The sequence below is a fragment of the Chelonia mydas genome, chromosome 1 (genome assembly GCF_015237465.2).
Source record: "Chelonia mydas isolate rCheMyd1 chromosome 1, rCheMyd1.pri.v2, whole genome shotgun sequence".
Classification (NCBI taxonomy): Eukaryota; Metazoa; Chordata; order Testudines; family Cheloniidae; genus Chelonia; species Chelonia mydas.
This window is the reverse complement of record NC_057849.1, coordinates 221,298,597-221,321,923: the sequence shown is the minus strand read 5'-3', so window position 1 is coordinate 221,321,923 and position 23,327 is coordinate 221,298,597. Positions and strand designations below refer to the sequence as shown.

At 41.1% G+C, this 23,327-nt stretch overlaps 1 protein-coding gene across 1 annotated transcript in view; it reads right to left on the bottom strand.

The window, feature by feature from the left end:
• The window catches only part of LOC102940290 (potassium voltage-gated channel subfamily KQT member 1-like), a 742,437-nt gene that overhangs the window by 286,451 nt on the left and 432,659 nt on the right, over positions 1-23,327 (bottom strand). The window contains exon 13 of the mRNA XM_043532723.1: positions 1,169-1,244. Coding sequence (XP_043388658.1) covers positions 1,169-1,244 — 76 coding nt within the window. The remainder of the gene's footprint in view (positions 1-1,168; positions 1,245-23,327) is intronic.

Genomic DNA, 23,327 nt, shown 5'->3' with positions numbered 1-23,327 from the left:
AAAAAAGTTACAAACTCAGGTCCTTTGGTTCTGAACATGGCAATCTCATCTCACACTTCTGACCCTTGTGATTACATTTGATCTTAGCTCAAAAAGCCGAGAAGCTTAGGGCTTAAGTCAAACCTGCTTGAAACCTAGTCTCTCCATACTCCATATTCTCTCTTTTTTATTTTTTATATCACCTCAAAAATCATATGAAAACTATTAATTAATGGACTGTGTGGGAAACTTGTAGCCAGATTTTTAGAAGTAATTATCCTCCACATATTTTATTGAACTTCGTGGGTGCTGGAAGTACTCAGCGCCTTTGAAAATCAGGTCACTAGTTACTACAAGAAGAATATCATAATTAAATTAATACTAAAAGTGCTATTGTAATGGGAAATTAGGGAATTAGACCTTAGGCAGGTGAATGAAAAAGAGTTCCCAAAGCGACAAGTGATTTTGGGTGCTTCAAATTTTGGATGAATAACTTGAGAGTCCTTAAAGAAAGTGAATGTTCAGAGAGTGGACGCTCAGTACTTTCTGAAAATCAGGCCCCTTTAAGATGTCTTAAGTTGGGCATTCAAAACCATTAGTCATTTTGGAAAATCTTGATCGTGATTTTGAAAGCAACATTGTATTATATACTACTAAAACAATTAAATCTATTTTGTTGCACTCAAACTATTCTCTAGTCTTTTTTCAGACGTTTACTAGATGATCATCACATAAAATACATATACAACTGCATTGTAGCAGGACCCTCTATGTAGTCTTTTCTGTTTGTTAAACAATACTCATGAGTATATTGATAGTTTTATAAGGAAAAGTTTTATAAGGATAGTTTCAAAAGGAAAAACCTGATAATTTTTAAACTACTCTAGAAAGTACAGGTGCAACAAAAAAAAGATGAGTGAAAAAGAATGATGGGGCTGATTCTAGAAATGCTGAATGCTTGAGTGTTCTGGAGCACTACACTGATGTTAACTAGGAGTTCTGTACACATTGTGAAATTTGCCCCTATGTAGAAGGCAAGCATGAGGCCTAGTGTTTAAGTACATAGGCCTTTTCCCAGCCTTGTGCTCAAGGGCCAGTTGCACCCACTGAGCATTTTCAACGTCCAACCCACTGCTCCCCCCCTTGCTTATCTTTCTCATTTGTCCCTCTTGTTAATATTGCTACTTACCTGAAATTTTCTTCTGGCTACAAAATATTGCATTCTCCTTATGACTTTGACAGCTATTCGGTGTGCTTCAGTTAACCTGCCGAATAAAACACACAAAAAGAAAAAAAAAAGAAAGAAAAATAACAGAAGATGACTGTAAGCAATGAACTACAACATGTCCTAATACTTTTCTACAATGCAAATTTATAACACAATATATTTAGCACATATGCCTCTTTTGTTCCATTGCCTTGCCTTCTTCTATAGTTCTGGCTCTAAGTAAAATAAATTGATAAGAGAGACAGTAGAAGCAGGTGTACAAAGATAAAATGTGTGGGGGATTAGACAGGATTACTGTCATTGCATATAACTGGCATCAGTTCGAAGAATGTGAAATGTTTTTAGAACCATGACCACATTCCTTATTTTGCTTTTATTGAATGGTTGCCCATGAGCTCCAGAGCATGGAAATTAAGTCCTTTGAAAAGTGCTTTGATTCTTCGGAGGAGGGGGGAAGGGGGAGAGAATAACAAACCACAAGATTTGAAACAAGCCTAACACAACACACATACATATATTACATACTATGTGTGTGTGTACCTGTATGAACAGACACACAGACACCCCCCCACACTCATATATAACAGTTACACACATATATCAATATCATATCGCACACAATATATTTAGCAAATATCATCCTCCCAATCATTCAAAATTGGTGAGATGAGCAAAGTTATATTTATCCTCCCAAGCTGGCGACACTGCTCAGAGGGCAATACTCTATGTTGACATCATCATTGACATCTGATGACAGCCTTGAAAAGGCCAGCCAGCATGGTGACTGGATCCGCCAAGTATCCTGAAAGCAGAGCCAACTGCCTCTCCCCTACCGTCACTCACTGGGGAAAGGAGCCGGCAGGCGGCCCTGGTTTCTCCTGCTCTGAGGTGCCCCTTTCAGAGTGAAGGCCTTAAAGACGTAATGATTTCAGTGCATTAAAAACGAAATAGTGCCCATACCAAAGCAGCACTTTAAAATTGTTCTTTGATTAAATCATTCCTGTTGATTTGGCAATCTACCACAATCTGAGGAATATATTTTTTTAAACCTCATGGAAATATTTTACTGTTATTTCTATCTAAGCAAGTCACTATTTGCAGTTTAAAAATATATATTTATACACAGAGTGTCTGTATGAAATGTGTGTATATACACAATATAACCCCCTCCCCAGCAAATTGTATAGACATAAACACACAGAGAGAGCATTGCAGAGTCAAAAAATTAAGCAAGTGAGCTGGATTCCAAAACTTCTTGTGTGTCATCAACAGAATTGTTATGTTCCAACCATTACACTTCCAATCATTAAACAAGTGCCACTGACAGCTTACTAGTAGTTTGGCCTATAGGACCTTTATTATGACAAAAGGAAAGCACCGAGCTCGGCTCACAGAGCTCCACCTAAGATTGTATGGCTTGTGATTAAGAGGGAAATGTCTTTTTGTCTGTAAACTAAGTACATTTGATACAGAAATCGTCGACAGTTACTAAACACAATGCAATTTTAAAAAGAGTAGAACCCCAGAACCCTAAACATTACCTACAGGTAATGAGAGCCTGAAACAAACATCTAGATCTGGATATCCTGATATCTGTATGCACCTATAGGCAGGGCCGTCCCTAGCCATTTGGGTGCCCTACGCAGCTCCCCCCCCCATGGGGGGGCTGTGTGGGGCCCCAGGCCTCCGGGGAGGGGGGAGACTGGTCCCAAGCCTCTGCGGGGGGGGGGGGGGGGCGGGAGGGCAGGGGGGAAACCTCCCCCCCCGGCCCCAGCCCGCTCCGCTCCCCTGGCTCCCAGCCTTGGGGGGCTGGGGGGAACTGCCCCCCAGCACTTGCTGGTGGCGCAGCTGAGAGCCTGGGGAGAGGAGCAGGCTGGGGCCAGGTTGCTCCACTTACCACATGGTGAGTGCAGGCCTGACCCCTGCAGAAGTCCTCAGTGGAGTGGGGGCGGGGCTGGAGCAGCACGCAGCTGCGCAGGGCACCAGGAAATGTGGTGCCCCAAATTTCCTGGTACCCTATGCAGCTGCGTACTTTGCATATGGGTAGGGACAGCCCTGTCTAGAGGGTTCATTTAGTGCAATACAAGGAAATGGGTTCTGCAAGGCAAAACCAGCTCCAAACAGATACAGCCAATAGAAAATAGACATGGGTGAAGTCCTTTAAGTCCAATCCTCCCCTGTCGGCAAAGATCTGTTCCCTACAATACATTCTCTAGTGCACTGTCAAGTTTTAAATGTCTCAGGTGATCAAGTTGCCCTTTGGAGGCTATTACACAATTTAACAGGCCCCACTACTAGAAAAGGGTATTTATTTATGAAATAAAGTAAGAGAAACACCAGATTATAATACAAAGACATTCAGCGTGGGATTTTCAAAAGGACTCAGTATTGACCAGACTCTGCTCCTAATGGTAAAACTCCTACGGACTTCACTGGGAGCATGATGGGGCTGAGTGCTTTTGAAAATCCCATCCATATCTGGAAAGCAAATTATTGTTCATATTTAATGATCCCTAGCTGTGAAACAGAAGCACAAACCTATGAAATTCTATTTTAGTGGGAAAAAAACTACAGCATGAAGAGGTGCACATCCAGAGCTGAGATATGTATGTTATCTGAATTACCCCAATAAATCCATAGACACATACTGTCTCCTGAAGATACACATTTAACTGCTACACCCTAGTGGTGAGTGATATTCTGTTCTTAAAAATCATGTTACCCTTGAATGCTGGGTAACCACACTCAACATTGATTTTGAATAGAAAAACATCAATTGTGGGGTTAGATGATGCAGATGGATCTAAATTGCAGTGCAAGTCATATACCTCACAGTTTTGTAAGGAAACAGGCCCAATGGTGCCAGAACCAGAGGGAGGGGAGCAGGGGAGCATGCCCTCCCCCACTTTTTAACATGGACATAGTTTGGGGGACAGGAGGTGGTGTTGCCCCCCAAACTGCAAGCCTTGTGCAAGTGCGGAGTAGCACCAGTAGGGGCTGCACCCTTGCCCACTGGCCCCCAAATTATGCCCAAGTTAAAAAGTGGGGAGCCATGGTCCCATGGCCTTCCCAGTTCCGGCACCAGTGGCCCCCCTCTTCTACAAAGGTTCCTGTGCCCTTGAACAGGCCTGTCTACAAAGTTATGAATTCCCAAGCTTTGATCACTTTGAGTCACAGCCTAAAATGCTTTTTGCAGTTAGGACTAAGTTGTGGCACTGCAAAGGGGATGATGCAGAGCCTGGCATACAGGTCTTCTTAACTGTTTCTTCTCTGTCCCCCAGTGGTGCACCTGAACTGCTTCTTGTACTGTCCCCACCCTGCACTTGCATATGCACACACCTGCACATGCATACACACACAGGCAAAGGACAATCTGGTCTTTCACTTAATATTTTGATATGTAAATTACTTGGCCTTAATATAGCCTTCTGCACAAATCTGTAACGACAGACTCATTTCTGTAAACATTATGCGTGTGTAAAGTACCTTTCACCCAAGGATCTCAGAGGCACTCTACAATACAAAACATTAATTAACCTCTTAACCCCTTTCTCTAAGCATTGTTATTATTATCCCTATTTAGATTGAGACACAGAGTTTATGTCTGTTATCCAAATGTACTGTGAGTCAGTGGCAGATCTAAGAACAGAACGCCGGAGTCCTGATTCCCAGTCCTCCGCTTTAAGCTCTAATTCAGGAAAGCATTTAAGCAGGTGCTCGAGTCCCATTGACTTGTTAAGCACATGCTTAAATATTCTCCTGAATAAGGATGCTTTCCTGTAACAAGGCTTTAAATGATCATATGACACACCTTTCATAATCGAGATTTACTTTTAATTAAATTCCTTTATATTTCTTTGTGTTATTTATTCTTGTAATTGTAGCCTTTTTCAGTCAAGGTTTTTTATTTAATATTGTGAATAGTTCTGAAAAAAGCAGCTGTGGGTTACTGTCTAAGAAGAGAACTTTACGATTTTTTAAAAAGGAATTTTATGTCAGGGATCACTGATGAAACTGGGTCCCAAATGTGTCACGTGTAGTCAATTCATACACTAAAAATAATTATTTGGGGCAATCAAAACTAGATCTGTATTGATTTTTTTCAGTATTCGTTTTCAATTGTTCTATAAAAAACACTCAGACCAGAGTAAATACCTTTATGTATATATTCCTATATATATATATATATATATGGTATGAATAGGTATAGGAATGTATACCTAAAGGTATGAAGGAATGTATACCTAAAGGTATGAATATATATATATATATTCATACCTTTAGGTATACATTCCTATACCTATTCATATATCCTGGGTGAACCCCATAGTGATAATGCTTCAGGGATGACAAGGAAGCCGTGATCACGCCCAGAAACTCATTCATCCAGCTTCTTAACATTAAATGTAAAAAAGAAACACTCAATAGCCCCATCATTAATGCAAACTTAAGCATCAACAGCAAAATGAATATTTACACATTGTACATCCTGTAAACTTTATAGTATGCAATTTATGATAAAAATCTGAGCCAGTTGAAGAGCTTCATGGTTGTCACTGTGCTGGACACCTTAGAAACTCAGAGGGGCCAAGTGACAGCAGGGAAAAAATCAATCCAAGTCACAGGACATGAGCACTTGAGCTAAATAAGAATAAAAATCTGTGTTAACTCTCAGCATTATAGTGCCTATGAAACTGTTGAGAAGTTCTGATTCTATCCAGCAGAGGGCAATGACATACATGCAGAAGCTACTGAGCATACTGTGAAGTTGTTTTGTAATTTGCTCAGACATTTTTATGTGCAAAACCAAGCAAAAGCAACAGTCCTCATTAAGTACCATGTCCAGGCTGAGTCAAGTTTTGAAGTCGTTATTTTTGCAAGAGTCCCATTCAAAAGAGTGTGGTTAGCATTTTATCATCAGGCAAAAGTGTATTTTTTCACTCTCTCAAACTCAGAAACAGCTGAAGGATTTTGTTGAAGCCTTCCCCAAAACATTTGCATTTTGGCATAGAACAACAAAGGAAAATTTCAGTCCAAGTGGTGACAGTACTGGAAAGTTATGAGCACATAAAAACAAGAGCCAATAATGGAAACTTTTTTCATCTTTTAACTATAATGGGTACTACCTCTGCTGCAGTAATATAGACTTGGATCTATAAATAGACCCTGACATCATCTTAAGGTATGTCCTTGAGACAGGCCCAAAGCCTCGGGCTAATTTGCACAATAGTGAGCGTCCCTTACCTCTTTGCAAATTGGCTCCTTCACAAGCCAACCAGTTTGAAGGACAGTCATACCTATTGTGCGGGGGTGGCGAGGGGGGGACTCTCATAGATCCAAGAGCCTCTCTCCCCCTAGGCCTTGCCTGTGGAGCTGCTGGCACACAGTGCCCGGGTTGGGGAAAGAGAGAAGGGGGATGGGGGCGAAACAGGTCTTTACTTTATGAGCAAACCGTTCTGCAAAACGTTGATGTTGAGTGGCTGTGCCCTCTTGCCAACAACTAATCTGGTGGATAAGGGGCAAAGGGCCCCCTCTTTACTGGCTGACATAGTTTTCCCCTCCTTAGGATTTGAATACATCTGTGTGGCTACAGAGCCTGGCTGGACCACACAGCTGTTGGAGGCACCATGGCCCCATGTTTGGGTCCTTAACATGTGGCACGGAGCGTATTATGAAAAGTTGCTACTTTTAAGTTAGAAAACTTGGACACATTAAAAAATTTTAAATAAAGAAAAGAAGTAGCCCAAGTCAAAGAAGCTGAACATTTATAATGGGGAAAGAGGTAGATAATCCAATCCAAAACTCCTCTGGAAACTATTCATGAACTTTTTTTTTTTTTTTTTTTAAATACCACTCGGTTAAAAATATAGCTTAGCCAGCTCAAGCTTCCTTCTTTCACAGTTTACATCCAGTCTGATAACTTTCAGCCTGATGTGCATTGAAACAGCCAAGTAATATTTTTAGGTGGAAAAGAGGGTTTATAGTAGGCCTGGGAAGGACCCTAAACGAGAGAAGTACGAGAGAAGTATTCCTTTCTAACGCGGAAGCACAACAGGAGTCTCAAAAGCACCACTGGCCATTGATTTCCCTGTGTATGCACCTTTCAATCCGGAAGGTTTTTATCCTTAGCAGTCACTTAAAATGTAGAAATAAAGGAAGGGTTTTATCCAGGATGTCCTGTTTTTATGGCTGCAGATAGCGAAATAGACATTCCACAGTGATTTTCCTGCAGTTTATTCAGGTGTCGTGAATTAAAGGAGCTATTTAGTGTAACCTACTACTTTGATCAAGTACTGTGGCAAATAAAGGCCACTTCATCTAGGTTAATTACAGCTCTCTGACCCAATTTGCAAAACTAGTTTGAGGATACACACTTACAGTACCATATTTACTCAGATTACTGCAGAGATTAATTCATTTCTTACATCTGGCTGCCTAACAGCAAATATGAAAAAAAAATCATGCTAGCTCTGTCTTTATACTGGGTCTTTGAATAACGCCATAATTCCTGCTTGTAGCGACATATATCTTTTCTGGGGTGTTTCACCTGACTTCATTTTTTAAAATCAGCACAAACATAGACTAGGTCAGGGATTGCAACTGAAAAATAAAGGAGTATTTTGAACTGCTCATTCCTATATTTGCCTTTTTGTTCTCCCACCATGTTTTACCAAAAGTATCTACTTTCACTTGCTGTAGGTGTGAAAGGGCTTTGAATCTCAATCATTGCTGTAATTTCCCCTCACATATACAATTGCCAAATACAGATGAATATTTTAGCAGCTAAAACAGAAGGGAGGCCTTGGACGAGAGTAATGTCAAAAGTATGATCAGAAACAAAACAAAGCAAAAGGAAAACTTCAGACTCATAGGGCTCAACTCTGCCTTCAGCTGTGAGAAGCATGGGGCTCTTGTTAACTTCAGAGTGAAGATCTTCCATTAAGCTTCAGTTGACTCCCATTAACTGAGCCTAGAATTTAGCACAGCTAAACCAATGCCCCATACAGACATGAAATTTATAACAGGAGTTCCCACTCTTTGGATAATACTCACAATATTTGAATTAAAAATAATGTAAATAATGTGGGATGATGCAAACTATAGCCTCAAAGTTGCAAGTTTGGCAACTTTGCAAACTTGCTGTAGAGGCACTGCGGGGTCCAATCACATGGAGTCACTTTCAGGATCAGGATCTTTAACAGGCAGCTGGGGGTGGGCAGCAATATCATTACAAGCTTAGGAATAGAAAAGAAGAAAACTGTTTCTTTATTGGTGGGGAGAGATGTTTAAATAACTGGAAAAATAAAAATGTCAAAAAAAGAAAATGGGTCTCATCCTAAAAATAAATAATAAAAAAAAAATGTTGGTTTCAGGTCGGCTGAGCCAGACATTTCACGCTTTGTTTACAGCTCAGACAGAACACAAGGTCTGTGTTGATCCTGGATCTTTTTATCTACTAAGATCAGAGAAAGCCAAAACTAGAACCTTACAGGTGAACCCCTTCAAATGTCAGTCTGTGGTTCTGGTCCCAGAGCTCATTCAACGCTAGAAGTAGCCTATCTTTCAATGTGACTGCAACTTCTTGAAAAAAAAAAGTCAGTCTTGTAGCATTTCATTTAAACCTCATGAAAACATCATGACCACCTGATTAGAGGGCCTATAAAGGCAGCAAAGGAGCCAGCCAGTGGAACAGGAGCCAGCAAACAGAGCTGAAATCAGGAGCATTCGAGTGGAAGTTTATAAGGGGAGCTTGGGAGAGGAAGTGTGTGGTGTTCTACTTCTGTTTTGGTGTTTGGTTGGTTGGTTGGTTTTTGTTTTTTTTCTTTTCCTTGACAGGAGCTTAGGCAGGAAGGCTATGACAGACACAGAGACAGCAGTGGTAGTGACCCAGTGAATGGAAGAGACAATGAAGATGACCAGATGTGAAAGCTGTGGGATGTACATGATCCTGGAGCAGGTACCCAAAAAGAGCTTTGTTTGTATGGACTGCCTCCTGATAGAGCTGATGGAAGAGAAGATCCAAGGTTTGGAGATGCAGGTGGAAACTATCATTGTGTTTTGAAAGGGATTTAAGCAGATGATGGAGGGAAAACAAGAGGAGGCGGAAGGAAAAACTCAAGACTCTCAGATGCAAGCTGGACTGGGGACTGTGAGGGGAGACTGCCAGGTGAGGAAAGTGGCCAGTGGAAGCATGTGACTATGAGAACCAAGCAGATGAAAAGACCGGCTAGCAAAGGAGAAATAGAGTTCAGGTTTTCTGAGTTGGAAAATGAAGAAGGGGCACAGCAGGCAGTAACAGAAGATGGGAGGGCAAAGGAGAAGAGAAAAGTAGCTAGTCCCCTAAGAAGAGGGGAAGAGTCAATGTAGATACCCACAGTGCAGAGGCCCAGGAGGATACAGGTTGACTCACAGAAGATTGCAAGGGAGAACAAAAGACAAGACAGAAAGAACAGGCCAGAGAATTGCACGAACACCAGGAACAGGCCAGTCTCAGTGACTGGTGACTCCCTACTGAGAACAGACTTGCCTGTCACCAGAGCTGATCAGGAGAACAGAAGGGTGTGCTGTCTGCCAGGAGCTAAGACACAGGATGTGGACCTGAGGCTGAAGAGGATCCTAATGGGAGCAGAAAAAAATCCATTGATTGTTCTTCACATGAGAAAAAATGATACTGCCAAATTCTTCCTAGAATACATCAAGGGAGACTATGCCAGGTTAGGGAGGTTGCTTAAAGAAATTGAGGCTCAGGTGATCGTCAGTGGGATTCTACCCTTCCCTAGAGAAGGAGAATGAAGGTGAGACAAGATCATGATGATCAACAGATGGCTCGGGCAGTGGTGCTATAAGGAGAGCTTTGGGATGTTCAACCACAGGGACAGAGGACTGTTCTCATGGGATGGACTCAACCCGAGTAGGAGGGAAATAGACTTCTGGGATGGAGGTTGGCAGAACTGACTAAAAGAGCTTTAAACTAGGAATTTGGGGAAGACAATTGGGAGATGCTCATGTAATCTCCGTGCCTGATTCTAATATTGACTGTGAGGAAAATCAAATAAGAGAGATAGCAATGGAGAAAAAAAGTACAAGGGGTAGAGAATGGACATTAAGAGGAAAGATAATGCCAGTACCAAAGAAGCTAACAGTCAGGTAGGCGATAATGGCAGTAGAGTGACTATACCCAATCAGGTGAGGAATCTTGGCAAAGCCAAGCAAAAACAACTAATATCTCTATGTCAATGCAAGGAGACTGAGTAACAAACTGGAGGAACTAGAACTACTGGTGAAGGAAGTTAAACTAGGTATTACCGAGATAACATAAACATGGTGGATAAAAGTCATGACTGGAGTACAGGTATTGAAAGGTATGTGCTGTACAGGAAAGAGAGAAATAAAGGAAATGTGTGGAGTAGCATTGTATATTAATGATGAGGTAGACTATGAAGAAATTAAAATTGATGGAACAGATAATATAGACTGAGTAAAACCATTTTGGGGGAAGAAAGTTACTGGAGGGTCCCCTGGGATAGTGTTTGGGGTATGATACAGACCCCCAGGACCTGTTGTGGATATGGATAGAGACCTTTTTAATGAAATAAATACTCCTGGGAATTGTGTGATTATGGGAGACTTTAACTTCCCAGATGTAGATTGGAGGACAAGTGCTAGCAATAATAGTAGGGCCCAGATTTTCCTACATGTAATAGCTGACAGATTTATCCACCAAATAGTCTCAACCAACAAAAGGTGACGCCATTTTAGATTTGGTATTGGAGACTAGTGAGCACTGATTGTTAGGAGACATCCTGGATTCTAGTGATCATGAGCTAATTCAGTTTAAACTAAATGGAGGGATAAACAAAAACAGATCTGCAACTAGGGTCCCTGATTTCAAAAGGGAAATCTTTAAAAAAAATTAAAGGGATGGAGTTGGGGAGGTGGACTGGACTGAAGACCTCAAGGATGTTAATGCGGAGGAGGCTTGGAATTATTTTAAATCAAAATTGCAGAACCTATTTGAAGCCTGCATCCAAGCAAAGGGGAAAAAAATCATAGGGAAGGGATGTAGACCAAGCTGGATGACCAGGCATCTCAAACAGGTGATTAAGAGAAAGCAGAAAGCCTACAAGGAATGGAAGATGAGACAGATCTGCAAGAAAAGCTAGCTCTTGGAGGTCAGAAAGTGTATCGATAAAGTAAAAACTGCCAAAAGCCAAGCAGAGCTGGACTTTGCAAAGGGAATGAAAACCAATAGTAAAAGGTTCTATAGCCATATAAATAAATAAATACATAAAAAAAACATGGAAAGAAGAAGTGGGACCGCTAAGAAGCACTGAGGATGGGGTAGAGATTAGGGATAATCTAGGCATGGCCCAACACCTAAACAAATATTTTACCTCAGTTTTTAATAAGGCTAATGAGGATCTTAGGACAGCGGCAGGCTGACTTATGGGAATGAAGATATGAAAGTAGAAATTACCACATCCGAGGTGGAAGTCAAATTCAAACAGTTTAATGGGACTAAATTGGGACTCCTGGATAATCTTGATCCAAGAATATTAAAGGACCTGGCACATGAAAGTGCAAGCTCAATAGCAAGGATTTGTAATGAATCTGTAAACTCAGGAGTGGACTGGAGAATTGCTAATATAGTACTTGTTTTTAAGAGAAGAAAAAAAGTGATCCAGGAAACTACAGGCCTCTTAGTTTGACCTCACTTGTATGAAAGGTCTTGGAAGAACTTTCGAAAGAAAAAGTAGTTAAGGACGTAGAGGTAAATGGTAATTGGAATAAAATACAACATGGTTTTACAAAAGGTAGATCGCGCCAGACCAACTTGATCTCCTCCTTTGAGAAGATAACTGATTTTTTAGACAAAGGAAATGCAGTAGATCTAATCTACCTGGATTTCAGTAAGGCATTTGATACAGTTCCACATGGGAAATTATTAGTTAAATTGGAAAAGATGGGGATTAATATGAGAACTGAAAGATGGATAAGGAACTGATTAATGGGGAGACTACAAAGGATCGCACTGAACAGTGAACTGTCAGGCTGGAGGGAGGTTACTAGTGGAGTTCCTCTGGGACTGGTCTTGGGACCAGTATTATTTAAAATTTTTATTAATGACCTTGACATAAAAAGTGGGAGTGTGTTTAATAAAATCTGCAGATGACACAAAGTTTGCAGGTATTGCCAATACGGAGGGAGGACTGGAATACCTTAGAAGAAGATCTGGATGACCTTGAAAACTGGAGTAATAGAAATGGCATGAAATTCAATAGTTCAAAATGTAAGTTCATGCACTTAGATACTAACAAGAATTCTTGCTATAAATTGGGGATTTATCAGTTGGAAGCAACAGAAGAAGAGAAAGACCTGGGTGTATTGGTTGATCACAGAATGAGTATGAGCTGCCAATGTGATTCAGCTGTTAAAAAAGCGAATGCGGTCGTTGGAAGCATCAGGCAAGGTATTTCCAGTATAGACAGGGAAGTATTTGTACCATTGTACAATACAGTGGTGAGACCTCGTTTGGATATTGCATGCAATTCTGGTCTCCCATGTTTAAGAAAGATGAATTCAAACTGGAACAGGTGCAGAGATGGGTTACTAGGATGAGCCACAGAATAGAAAACCTACCTTATAAGAGGAGACTCAAAGAGCTTGGCTTGTTTAGCTTAACCAAATGAAAGATGAAGGGAGATATGATTGCTGTCCATAAATACATCACAGGGATAAATAGCAGGGAGGGGGAAGAATTATTTAAGTTAAGCACCAATGTTAACACAAGCACAAATGAATTTAACCTGGCCATCAATATGTTTAGACTTGAAATTAGATGAAGGTTTCTAACCATCAGAAGAGTGAAGTCCTGGAACAACCTTCCAAGGGGAATATTGGCAGTAAAAACCCTAACTGGCTTCAAGACTGAGCTTGATAAGTTTATGGAGGGAATGGTATGAAGAGACTGCCTACAATAGTAGGTAGCCAATTTGTGACTGCTAGTAGCAAATATCTTCAAAGGCCGCTAACAGAATGCCAGCTGGGGAGGGCTCTGAGTTACTACAGAGAATTCTTTCCCATGTGTCTGGCTGGTGGGTGTCACCCACATGCTCAGGGTCTAACTGATCACCATACCTGTGGTCAGGAAGGAATCCCCTCCCCAACCCCGAGTCAGATTAATGGAGACCTTGTGGGGTTTTCACCTTCCTCTACAGCATAGGGCACAGGTCTTTTGCAGGTTTAAACTAATGTAAATGGTGGGTTCTCTGTAACTTAAATCATGATGTGAGAACTTCAGTAACTCAGTCAGAGGTTATGGGTCTATTACAGGTGTGGGTGGGTCAGGTTCTGTGGCCTGTAACATGCAAGAGGTCAGACTAAATGATAATGATGGTCTCTTCTGGCCTTAAAGTCTATGAGCAGAAACCTCAAGAGGACAGCTTGAAAATTCTGGTGCAGTCCAAATGAAATGCAATCCCTAGTCATGACTCAGACACCAACATAGCTGATCCCTAGTCTAAACCAATTCTGATGAGAATACCTCTTCTTCAGGTCATGCATAAATCAAAATGTGATGAAATATCATGGCAATCTCTCAGAATGTAGTGCTGGATGCAACCTGTACGCTTTCCTACCCAGTGCTTCACCTATATGTGCTGACAGTCTTGATTTAGGCAGGATTGTCCCAGGTTTTTTTCCCAACGGCATCCTGAGATACAGTCCCAGCCAAAGTCTCAAGAAGTGTGGCAGCTACGGTGCTTGTTGAAGGCTTCACTGATGGCCCTCCATTACTAGGGTCCTCTATGTAGAGACTGGTGGCTAGCTGGGGGTTGTTACTCCCACCCAATGCCCCAGATGTTACTTTGTTGTGAGTTCTTTCCAGTGAATACATGGAATATAATGGATGACGCTCAGCTCATTAGAGCTACCTACCTCCTCTCTACACAGAGCAGCACCTGGGTGAGCGATGGAGAGTGAGAAAGGAAGCAGATTCCCTGCCCCAGTAGTTCCAGGAACATGGACAGAGAACAAACCGGGGACAGAGGCAGGGAATTAATTGTGAAGAGAAAATCTTTTGGAGGAGGAAGGATGGAGACAATCATTTATGGGGGAAATTGGGCAGATAGTCCATTGGCAGAGGGAAACAATGATAGGGGACAGAAAGTGAGGGAGATGACCCTGAAGTTGCCCATGAGCACAGTGGAAGGGGCAGCAAACTACGGAGCCTCTCCCAAGAAAATAACTGAAGGCAGATGGAGTTTATTGGTTGAGGAGGATTGTGTGGGGAAGATGGCATCTGAACTTTTGGATGTTTATGTGAGCCCCAAATCTTTAAAAAGAACAGGAGTACTTGTGGCACCTTAGAGACTAACACATTTTTTTGAGCATAAGCTACTGATTTAAGTCATTAGTTTATTAGTATTTCAGCAATATCACAAAAGTGTGTTTATTGGGGAAGGAGAAGGGATGTTCAGATTTGGTCCCCTAGTAATTAAGAAGCATATGTAAAGAGGTAATCTAAATTCACCACCAAACATGCATACAATTCACCTGCAGCTGGGCATCAACCAGCCACAGAACAACAATTTATCTGAGGAATTGTCCCTGGAAACAAAAATAAAAGTTGGCTATTTTGGCTGTGTCTTGTCCCGTGGTTTTGTTTTCTTTCATTCTGTTTCTTTCATCCCTTCCTATACTATCAGAGCAAACAAGATGATTTCATAGGGGTATCTTTTCCCTGGGAAACTAGAATTAAAGTGAGATTTTTTTTCCCCCTCTGAAGTGAGCAAACTGCTTCTGGACACTGCTGAGAGAGGAATGACTGCTACCATAACTGGCTGAATTACAGAAGTCACATAAATTATTCTAAATCTGACCACTAGTTGGGTTAGTGGAATCCTCTGACGTCATTGGCTTCAATAATTTCCCCTAACCTTATCCTCTGAATTCATTTGATGCTCACTTCCTTGAATCTCTGGCAGCCAAACAGATTCTAATCAATATTCACAAATTTTTGCCCCATCAGCTAAGACTGACATTGATCCTATCTGGGCAAATTTATTATTCGATTCACTTATCCTTGGGATTTTGTCCCAAATATTTAAACAACTTGTTATAACTTATACAAAATGAAATAAATACATTATTGGTTAGTAAAAGGTGCCAGAGACACAGTCCTTGAGACCAATGTGCTCTATTTTTCCAGACTCCAGGTGCAATAAATGTATCATCATACCCATCAATCTGCTGACCTGACAGAATCACTCCTAGTAATAGAAAGATTGTTCCATATCCAGGCTTATTCAGTTCTTGACCTTTCTGGTGAGACTAGCAGGAAGGATGACAAGCAATTGTGCCTCTTACAATAGAAGATAAGATGTTGACAACTATCCACTGGGAATTGGATTGAGGCCACCTTCTTCATTTTGCTCTGGTTTATTCCTTTTTTAAAAAAACAACAACCTGTTATTGAGTTCCTATTGTGTGTCCAGTAAGAGTTCATTTCCCTCTTCTCTGTATTCAACATTTATGGGAACAATGCTGAGTTCTTAATATACATCAGTGATTGAGCATTATATTGACACTTCACTGATTTCTGTCATGAAAATATAATGCCTGGCAAAGACAGAGTCTCTGAAACACCAGTTTGTTTGGGTTCATTAATTTTAATTCCTACCTCGCCTGCACAGAAACTGGATCACAGTCAAGTCAGGGAACAGTTCTAAGAATTGAAACTTTAATGGCTTTCAAGCAGCTCAGGGCTTTATATTTCTTTTAAAAAATAAATAATTGCTCTGCATTATATACCATTAGGGACTTAAACTGCAGGTACTGAGGAAAAAGTTTTGTATGATGTGTTTAAAAATGCAAAATACTATCTATAAATTATATATATCAAGTATAAAATACAGCTATCTAAGGCTTAGGTGGTCCCCATTATTATAGAATCAGAGCAGCTCAGAAACAATAATGGATTTACAGTAGAACACCAGAGTTATAGACTGACTGGTCAACCACACACCTCATATGTAACCGCAAGTACACGATCAGGAATCAGCAAAGGCAAAAAAAGAAAAAGCAAATACAGTAGAGTACTGTGTTAAACGTAAACTACCACAATAATAAAGGGAAAGCACCATTTTTCTTCTGCACAGTAAAGTTTCAAAGCTGTATTAAGTCAATGTTCCATTGCAAACTTTTGAAAGAACAATAACAATGTTTTATTCAGAGTTACAAACAACTCCATTACCGAGGTGTTCGTAACTCTGAGGTTCTACTGTATTCTCATAGCATGAATGTGAGGTAGGAAAGTATTATCCCCATCATCTTAATGAGAAACTGAGTCAGAGAGAGCAACTGACAATAGCACATTGGGTACCGAGTTCTTTCAGAAATCTAGCCCTAAGTGTCACAATGGGAGTTGCTACCTGTAGAGCACTTTGAAAATCTGGCCCTCATTTAGGTGCTTACATGGAAGCATCTAAATAAGCGCTGACAGAAAAAGTCTCTTGCCCCCTTTGGCTTCCTTTTAAAAAAAGTAACATCCACCCCTCTTTGGGATCTAGAAGGAAATTTGTTCGACTCAATATGTAAACATTGGGATTCATTTCCACATTTTCAATCCTTTCAGAAATTAGGATGTGTAAATAGAACCATTGCCTGGATTTTGTTTAACCCGATTAAGGCCATGATTCAGCAAAACACTTAACTTTAAGACATGCTTAGGTATTCTGCTGAATCAGAGCCATTGTAGTCTATTATGAGCTGTGGTTTATACTCAGTAAAGGTAAGATCCTGCAACTGGATCTGAATGGGCACAGGTATCCACCCAGGTGGTTATCTTAGATATCAGCTGAGTAGTTACTATAACTGGTTTAGTAGTTAGAGCAGAGGATACAGATGCGGGACACCTGGGTTCTATCTCAGTTTGGCCTGTGACTCGCTGTGTGATCCTGGGCATGTCCCTTACCCTCTCTGTGCTTTAGTTGATACATTTGTAAAATAGGTACAAAACATACCTGCCTCAGAAGAGTCATGAGGCTTAATTCATTAATATTTCTAAAGCACTTTGACATCCCAGATGAAGAGCTTTAAACTGGTGAAATGGCTCAACAGGAAAAAAAAAACCCCACTGATCACCAATCCCTCAAGGATTAATGGTATATCAAAAAAGTAAGATAAATCAGCAGCCAGAAAATAAACAGAAAAACATCCCAACTCCCAATAAAATGATGGGGTCTAAATTAGCTGTTACCACTCAAGAAAGAGATCTTGGAGTCATTGTGGATAGTTCTCTGAAAACATCCGTTCCATGTGCAGCGGCAGTCAAAAAAGCGAACAGAATGTTGGAAATCATTAAGAAAGGGATAGCTAATAAGACAGAAAATATCATATTGCCTCGATATAAATCCACGGTACGCCTACATCTTGAATACTGCATGCACATGTGGTCACCCCATTGCAAAAAAAGGTATACTGGAATTGGAAAAGGTTCAGAAAAGGGCAACAAAAATGATTATGGGTATGGAACGGCTGCCATATGAGGAGAGATTAATAAGACTGGGCCTTTTCACCTTGGAAAAGAGACGACTAAGGGGGGATATGATAGAGGTCTGTACAATCATGACTGGTGTGGTGAAAGTAAATAAGGAAGTGTTATTTACTCCTTCTCATAACACAAGAACTAGGGGTCATCAAATGAAATTCATAGGCAGCAGATTTAAAACAAAAGGAAGTATTTTTACACACAACGCACAGTCAACCCGTGGAACTTCTTGCCAGAGGATGTTGTGAAGGCCAAGACTATAAAAGGGTTAAAAAAAGAACTAGATAAGTTCAAGGAGGATAGGTCCATCAATGGCTATTAGCCAGGATGGGCAGGGATGGAGCCCCTAGACTCTGTTTGCTGGGAATGGGTGACAGGGAATGGATCACCTGATGATTATCTGTTCTGTTCATTCCCTCTGGGGCATCTGGCATGTGCCGCTGTTGGAAGACAGGATACTGAGCTAGATGGACCTTTGGTCTGACCCAGTATGGCCTTTCTTATGTTCAGTTTTTCGGATGAAACCCCACTCTCATGATCCTTGGGTGTGGAGGCTAACCTTTCTGCAGGCTGACAGCCCTTCTCCTGAGCACCTGGGTCAAGGGAGAGAAAATCTGATCTGAATTAAATCCTTATTCATCAGGTACCTGGCAGTGTCACAGACACTGTAGAGCTGCAAAAAAAAAAAATAATAATAATAATGTTGTGCTTGTCTACTCTGAAAGCCTGCTTCAATATTGCTTTCTGATTATTTTGATTAACTTGAACACTACCCTTCTAAAGTCTTGTGCTTTCCAGCAACACTGGTGTTCCTCTCAGTGGTCTGCAATCTCATCTTCCTATACATGGTGCAGCTGCACTGACATAATCCTGCATTCCCTACTAAAACCTTTGAAGTCACTCTCTAATGTAAGATTAGTGTCATTTTTAAACATTTGCTGATTGATTCATGTATTCAATACCATGATTCATTCGAGTACCAAAAACTGAGAAATACTACTTTGCAAACAGATATAAAATATTTAAACAAGTGAATGTATGTTTTCCCCCTAAATGTTGGTGCCCTTTTAAACATGTTGCAGACTATACTGATCATATACATAACAATGGGCTATCACAGAAACCTGGGAGTAAGATGGAGACACTATCAACTTCAAGGTTTCTACACCATGTTTGGCATAAGAGCCTGCACAAAATTCTCAGACAGCAGCCACTCTCTTATTTTACTAATACCAAATATATAGAATATTTGTCACTGTCATTCTGTGGTTTCCAAACTGTTCATTATTGCAGCTCCTTTACAGATATTTGAAAATTTAGTGGCTCCCCACAACCAAATACCACTTTTTTTTTATCAACTCAGGACATAAGATGCAAGAGAGACACTGTAGTTCAGATGGTTTTGCAATTTTATTCAGCTACATACAGTTTGTTTAATTAGGGCTTGTCCTCACTACTGCGCTAAATCCGTGCCATTGTGATTGATGCAGCGGCGTCGATTTAGCAGGTCTGGTGAAGATGTGATAAATCAATGGGAGAGCGTAACTAATCCACCTCAACGAGAGGCGGACGCTATGTCACCAGGAGAGTGTCTCGTGCCAACATAGCGTGATGCAGACAATGTAAATTACATTGCTCAGGGTGGTGGGTTTTTACACCCTTGAGCGACGTAATTTACATCGATCTAAGTGGTAGTGTAGACAAGGCCTTATATAATCCAGTTCTAATCCCTGTAATCCATATTTTAAAAACTAATTTGAAAATATGGATTTTTTGGAATGTTTGGACACAAACTAAAATTCCAGTGAGAAGAATGGGTCTATTAAATACAAGTTTTTCAACCATTGTGCCTACTTTGACAAATCTTACATAACACAGAAGCTGAGCCATGTTGGCTAATACTGGTGGATACATCAAGCTGCAGTGCAAAATACCGACTCTTCGTAATTTGTTCTATCAACTGGTCTTGGACACAAGACACAAAAAATCCAAACATTACAGAACTATCATCAAATTGTCTACTTTTCTTCCTTTTCTGTTTAGCTTTATTAAAATAATCATCCTCTTCAGCCAAACGTTTGTTACATGTAGGTTTAGCAATAGGTCAAAATAAGCACATTATAAAGACAAGATGCATTTCTCTCCCCCTTTTCCCCTTCCCCTATCAACCAATGCTGGTGCTGCTGCCGCTGCCAGGGGTGGCACTGGGAGTCTCTCTTTGCCCTATCCTCCACCAGGGGGCTTTCAGCAGAGAGATTTCCTGCTCAGTGCTTCCCACAGCAGGGAGGTCTCTCTGGTGAAGGCTCCCTACAGGAGCACAGGGCACAGAGGGGCTCCTAGTGCCAGCAGCTGCAGCATCATAAAACACAGACCCACAATTAAGATGCAGGTGATTTTTAAGCCTAATTTAATAATCTGTTAATTAGGAAAAATGGGCATATTGATTAAATTTCCCGCCAAACACTCCTGGCTCCCCCACGAACTTTCCATGGTTCCCAAAAGGAGCCATTGTTCACAGTATGGAAAGAACAGCTATAATTTATCATTAAAAAAAAATCCTTTCATCAAATTTTGCATAGAAAGCAACTAGGTTGGTCTGACCTCACTTGGGCCATTTCCTATTTGGGAGTTTTGCCCAAATTAGGTCTGCAGGATTTAACCTGTTATTGCAATTTTGGGAATTTTCCATTTGCTCATTGAGGAAAAACAAATTATTCTCAAACTGTGCATTTTTCTTTTGTCTTTGGTGAATGATAAAATCGACTTCAATTATATTGGTTTTGTCTTGCACACCATTAGCACTGGCATGGGATGAGTAGAAGAAAAGGAATCATGTACCTGTAACTCATTTTTCTAAAATTACACTATAAGGTGGGAAAAGATTTTTATTACAGCCGATTTAAAATTAGAATTTCTATCCCACAGGGTTTGTGATATTTCTGCATTTGTTTTCAATCTCAATTTGCGGTGGGGGGAAATCAAAAATTTAACATTCAACTGCCCAATGCCCTCAATCATCCCTGTGGATTGGGATTCCTGGCCAGACTAATTCTCCCATGATGCATCACAGCCACGTGATTCCCATGTTGCATCATGGGAGATGTAATCTGGCCAAAGAGCACAGCTCATTTCAGTAATGTTGGAGGCCACTTTTGAAAGCCTTGGTACAAAGGTATATTTAAATATTGGGGCACCATTTTATGCTGACATATTTTTACAGTCTGTTATCTGACAATGGAGTTCTTGTAACTTCCATTCTCAGTCTTTCTAATAAAAAAATTATGAAGGGTGGCACACTTGGAAACAGAAGTTCTCTGTTTATCCACAGAATGCGCATAGACCAGTGATGGGCAACCTGCGGACCATCAGGGTAATCCACTGGCAGGCAGCCAAACCATTTGTTTACATTTGCACGGCCACCCGAAGCTCCCAGTGGCTGCAGTTTGCCATTCCCGGCCAAAGGGAGCTGCGGGAAAAGGTGGCTACTCTCGCACCACTTCCCGCAGCTCCCATTGTCTGGGAACGGTGAACTGAGGCCACTGGGTGCTGCAGGCGGTCGTGCAAATGTAAAAAAACAGTCTGGCGGCCTGCCAGCAGATTACCCTGACAGGCCACATGTAGCCCGTGAGCTGCAGTTTGCCCACCACTGGTATAGACCATTCCCAATAATACCTCAAGTCCTCACAACAGTGACATGGTTTGGGATTGCATTACAAACGCAAAACTCTGACCATGTTCATAAACCCGTAAGCCTGGGCCCAGTTTCCAACAAGTCTGAGCTGATGCATCTTCTTGCTTAGAAATTATGCAAAATCTGAGGTTTGGCATAGTCTTGATGCAAAACCACTTGAAATGCAGCAATTTCAAATGAGTTTACTTTGGAAATTTGGGTGTGCTCAAACCTGAAACTCAAAGTAAAGCTTGGGGCAGAAGATGTAAACTAAGGTAGAAATAACAGAAAACATTAACATAACACCCTGTTAATCAAAGTTAATTAGCTTCATTTGAACAAGCAGCCAACAAAATGGGAAATAGATAGTATCTTCTGAGCAATACCTACATGGCCTGGATTTAAGACACTGACAGAACTGAAAATTTCTCTCTTCCATTACCAGCCCTCTCAACCATGAAGGCCCATATTTAAAAACTGTAAGACCCTTACATCCTAAACTGATGTTATCCTAGCTTTAATATTTCTCTGTTTCTATCAGTCACAACATAAAGAATTTCTCAAGCTTCATAGAGCAACTATAAAGGAGGTCAAGAACATTTTCCTCAGTGCCCAACCATCTTTGAAGATGGGATCAGCAGAACTGATACAAGTGATTAACAATCTGATTAATCCAGCCTGTCTTTGTGTGGAAATGGAGTTGATAACATCATTGATTTGATCCAGATTAGTTTTCTTCATGGGAACAGATCCAGGACAGCAGCTGACAAATGCAAAGTTTTCTCTGGTTCAAATTCAACCAGTCTTGGTCAACGAGGTTTAGAGGTGCAAGGAGAACTTTGTGCTGTGTATTGACCTATATTCCCTACAGCTAGTGAAATCTAAACAAGGAGGTGTTGGTTCATTATCAGGGGAGATGGTCATACAATCATAGAAGATTAGGGTTGGAAGAGACCTCAGGAGGTCATCTAGTCCAACCCCCTGCTCAAAGCAGGACCAATCCCATCTAAATCATCCCAGCCAGGGCATTGTCAAGCTGGGCCTTAAAAACCTCTAAGGATGGAGATTCCAACACCTCCCTAGGCAACCCTTTGAGTGCTTCACCACCCTCCTGGTGAAACAGTTTTTCCTAATATCCAACCTAGTCCTCCCACACTGCAACTTGAGACCATTGCTCCTTGTTCTGTAATCTGCACCACTGAGAAAAGCCTAGCTTCATCTTCTTTGGAACCCCCCTTCAGGTAGTTGAAGGCTGCTATCAAATCCCCCCTCACTCTTCTCTTCTGCAAACTAAATAAGCCCAGTTGCCTCAGCCTCTCCTCATAAGTCATGTGCCCCATCCCCCTAATCATTTTAATTGCCCTCCGCTGGACTCTCTCCAATTTTTCCACATCTTTCTTGTAGAGTGGGGCCCAAAACTGGACACAATACTCCAGATGTGGCCTCACCAGTGTCAAATAGAGGGGAATAATCACTTCCCTCGATCTGCTGGCAATGCTCCTACTAATGCAGCCCAATATGCCATTAGCATTCTTGGCAACAAGGGCACACAGTTGACTCATATCCAGTGTCTCATCCACTGTAATCCCCAGGTTCTTTTCTGCAGAACTGCCGCTTAGCCAGTCAGTTCCCAGCCTGTAGCAGTGCATGGGATTCTTCTCTTCTAAGTGCAGGACTCTGCACTTGTCCTTGTTGAACCTCATCAGATTTCTTTTAGCCCAATCCTCCAAGTTGTCTCGATCATTCTGGACGCTATCCCTACCCACCTTCCTCTCCTCCAAGTGCTTCAAAATGGATTCCTTGAGGACATGCTCCATGATTTTTCCAGGGACAGAGGTGAGACTGAGTGGTCTGTTTCCCCAGATTCTCCTTCTTCCCTTTTTAAAAGATGGGCTCTATAT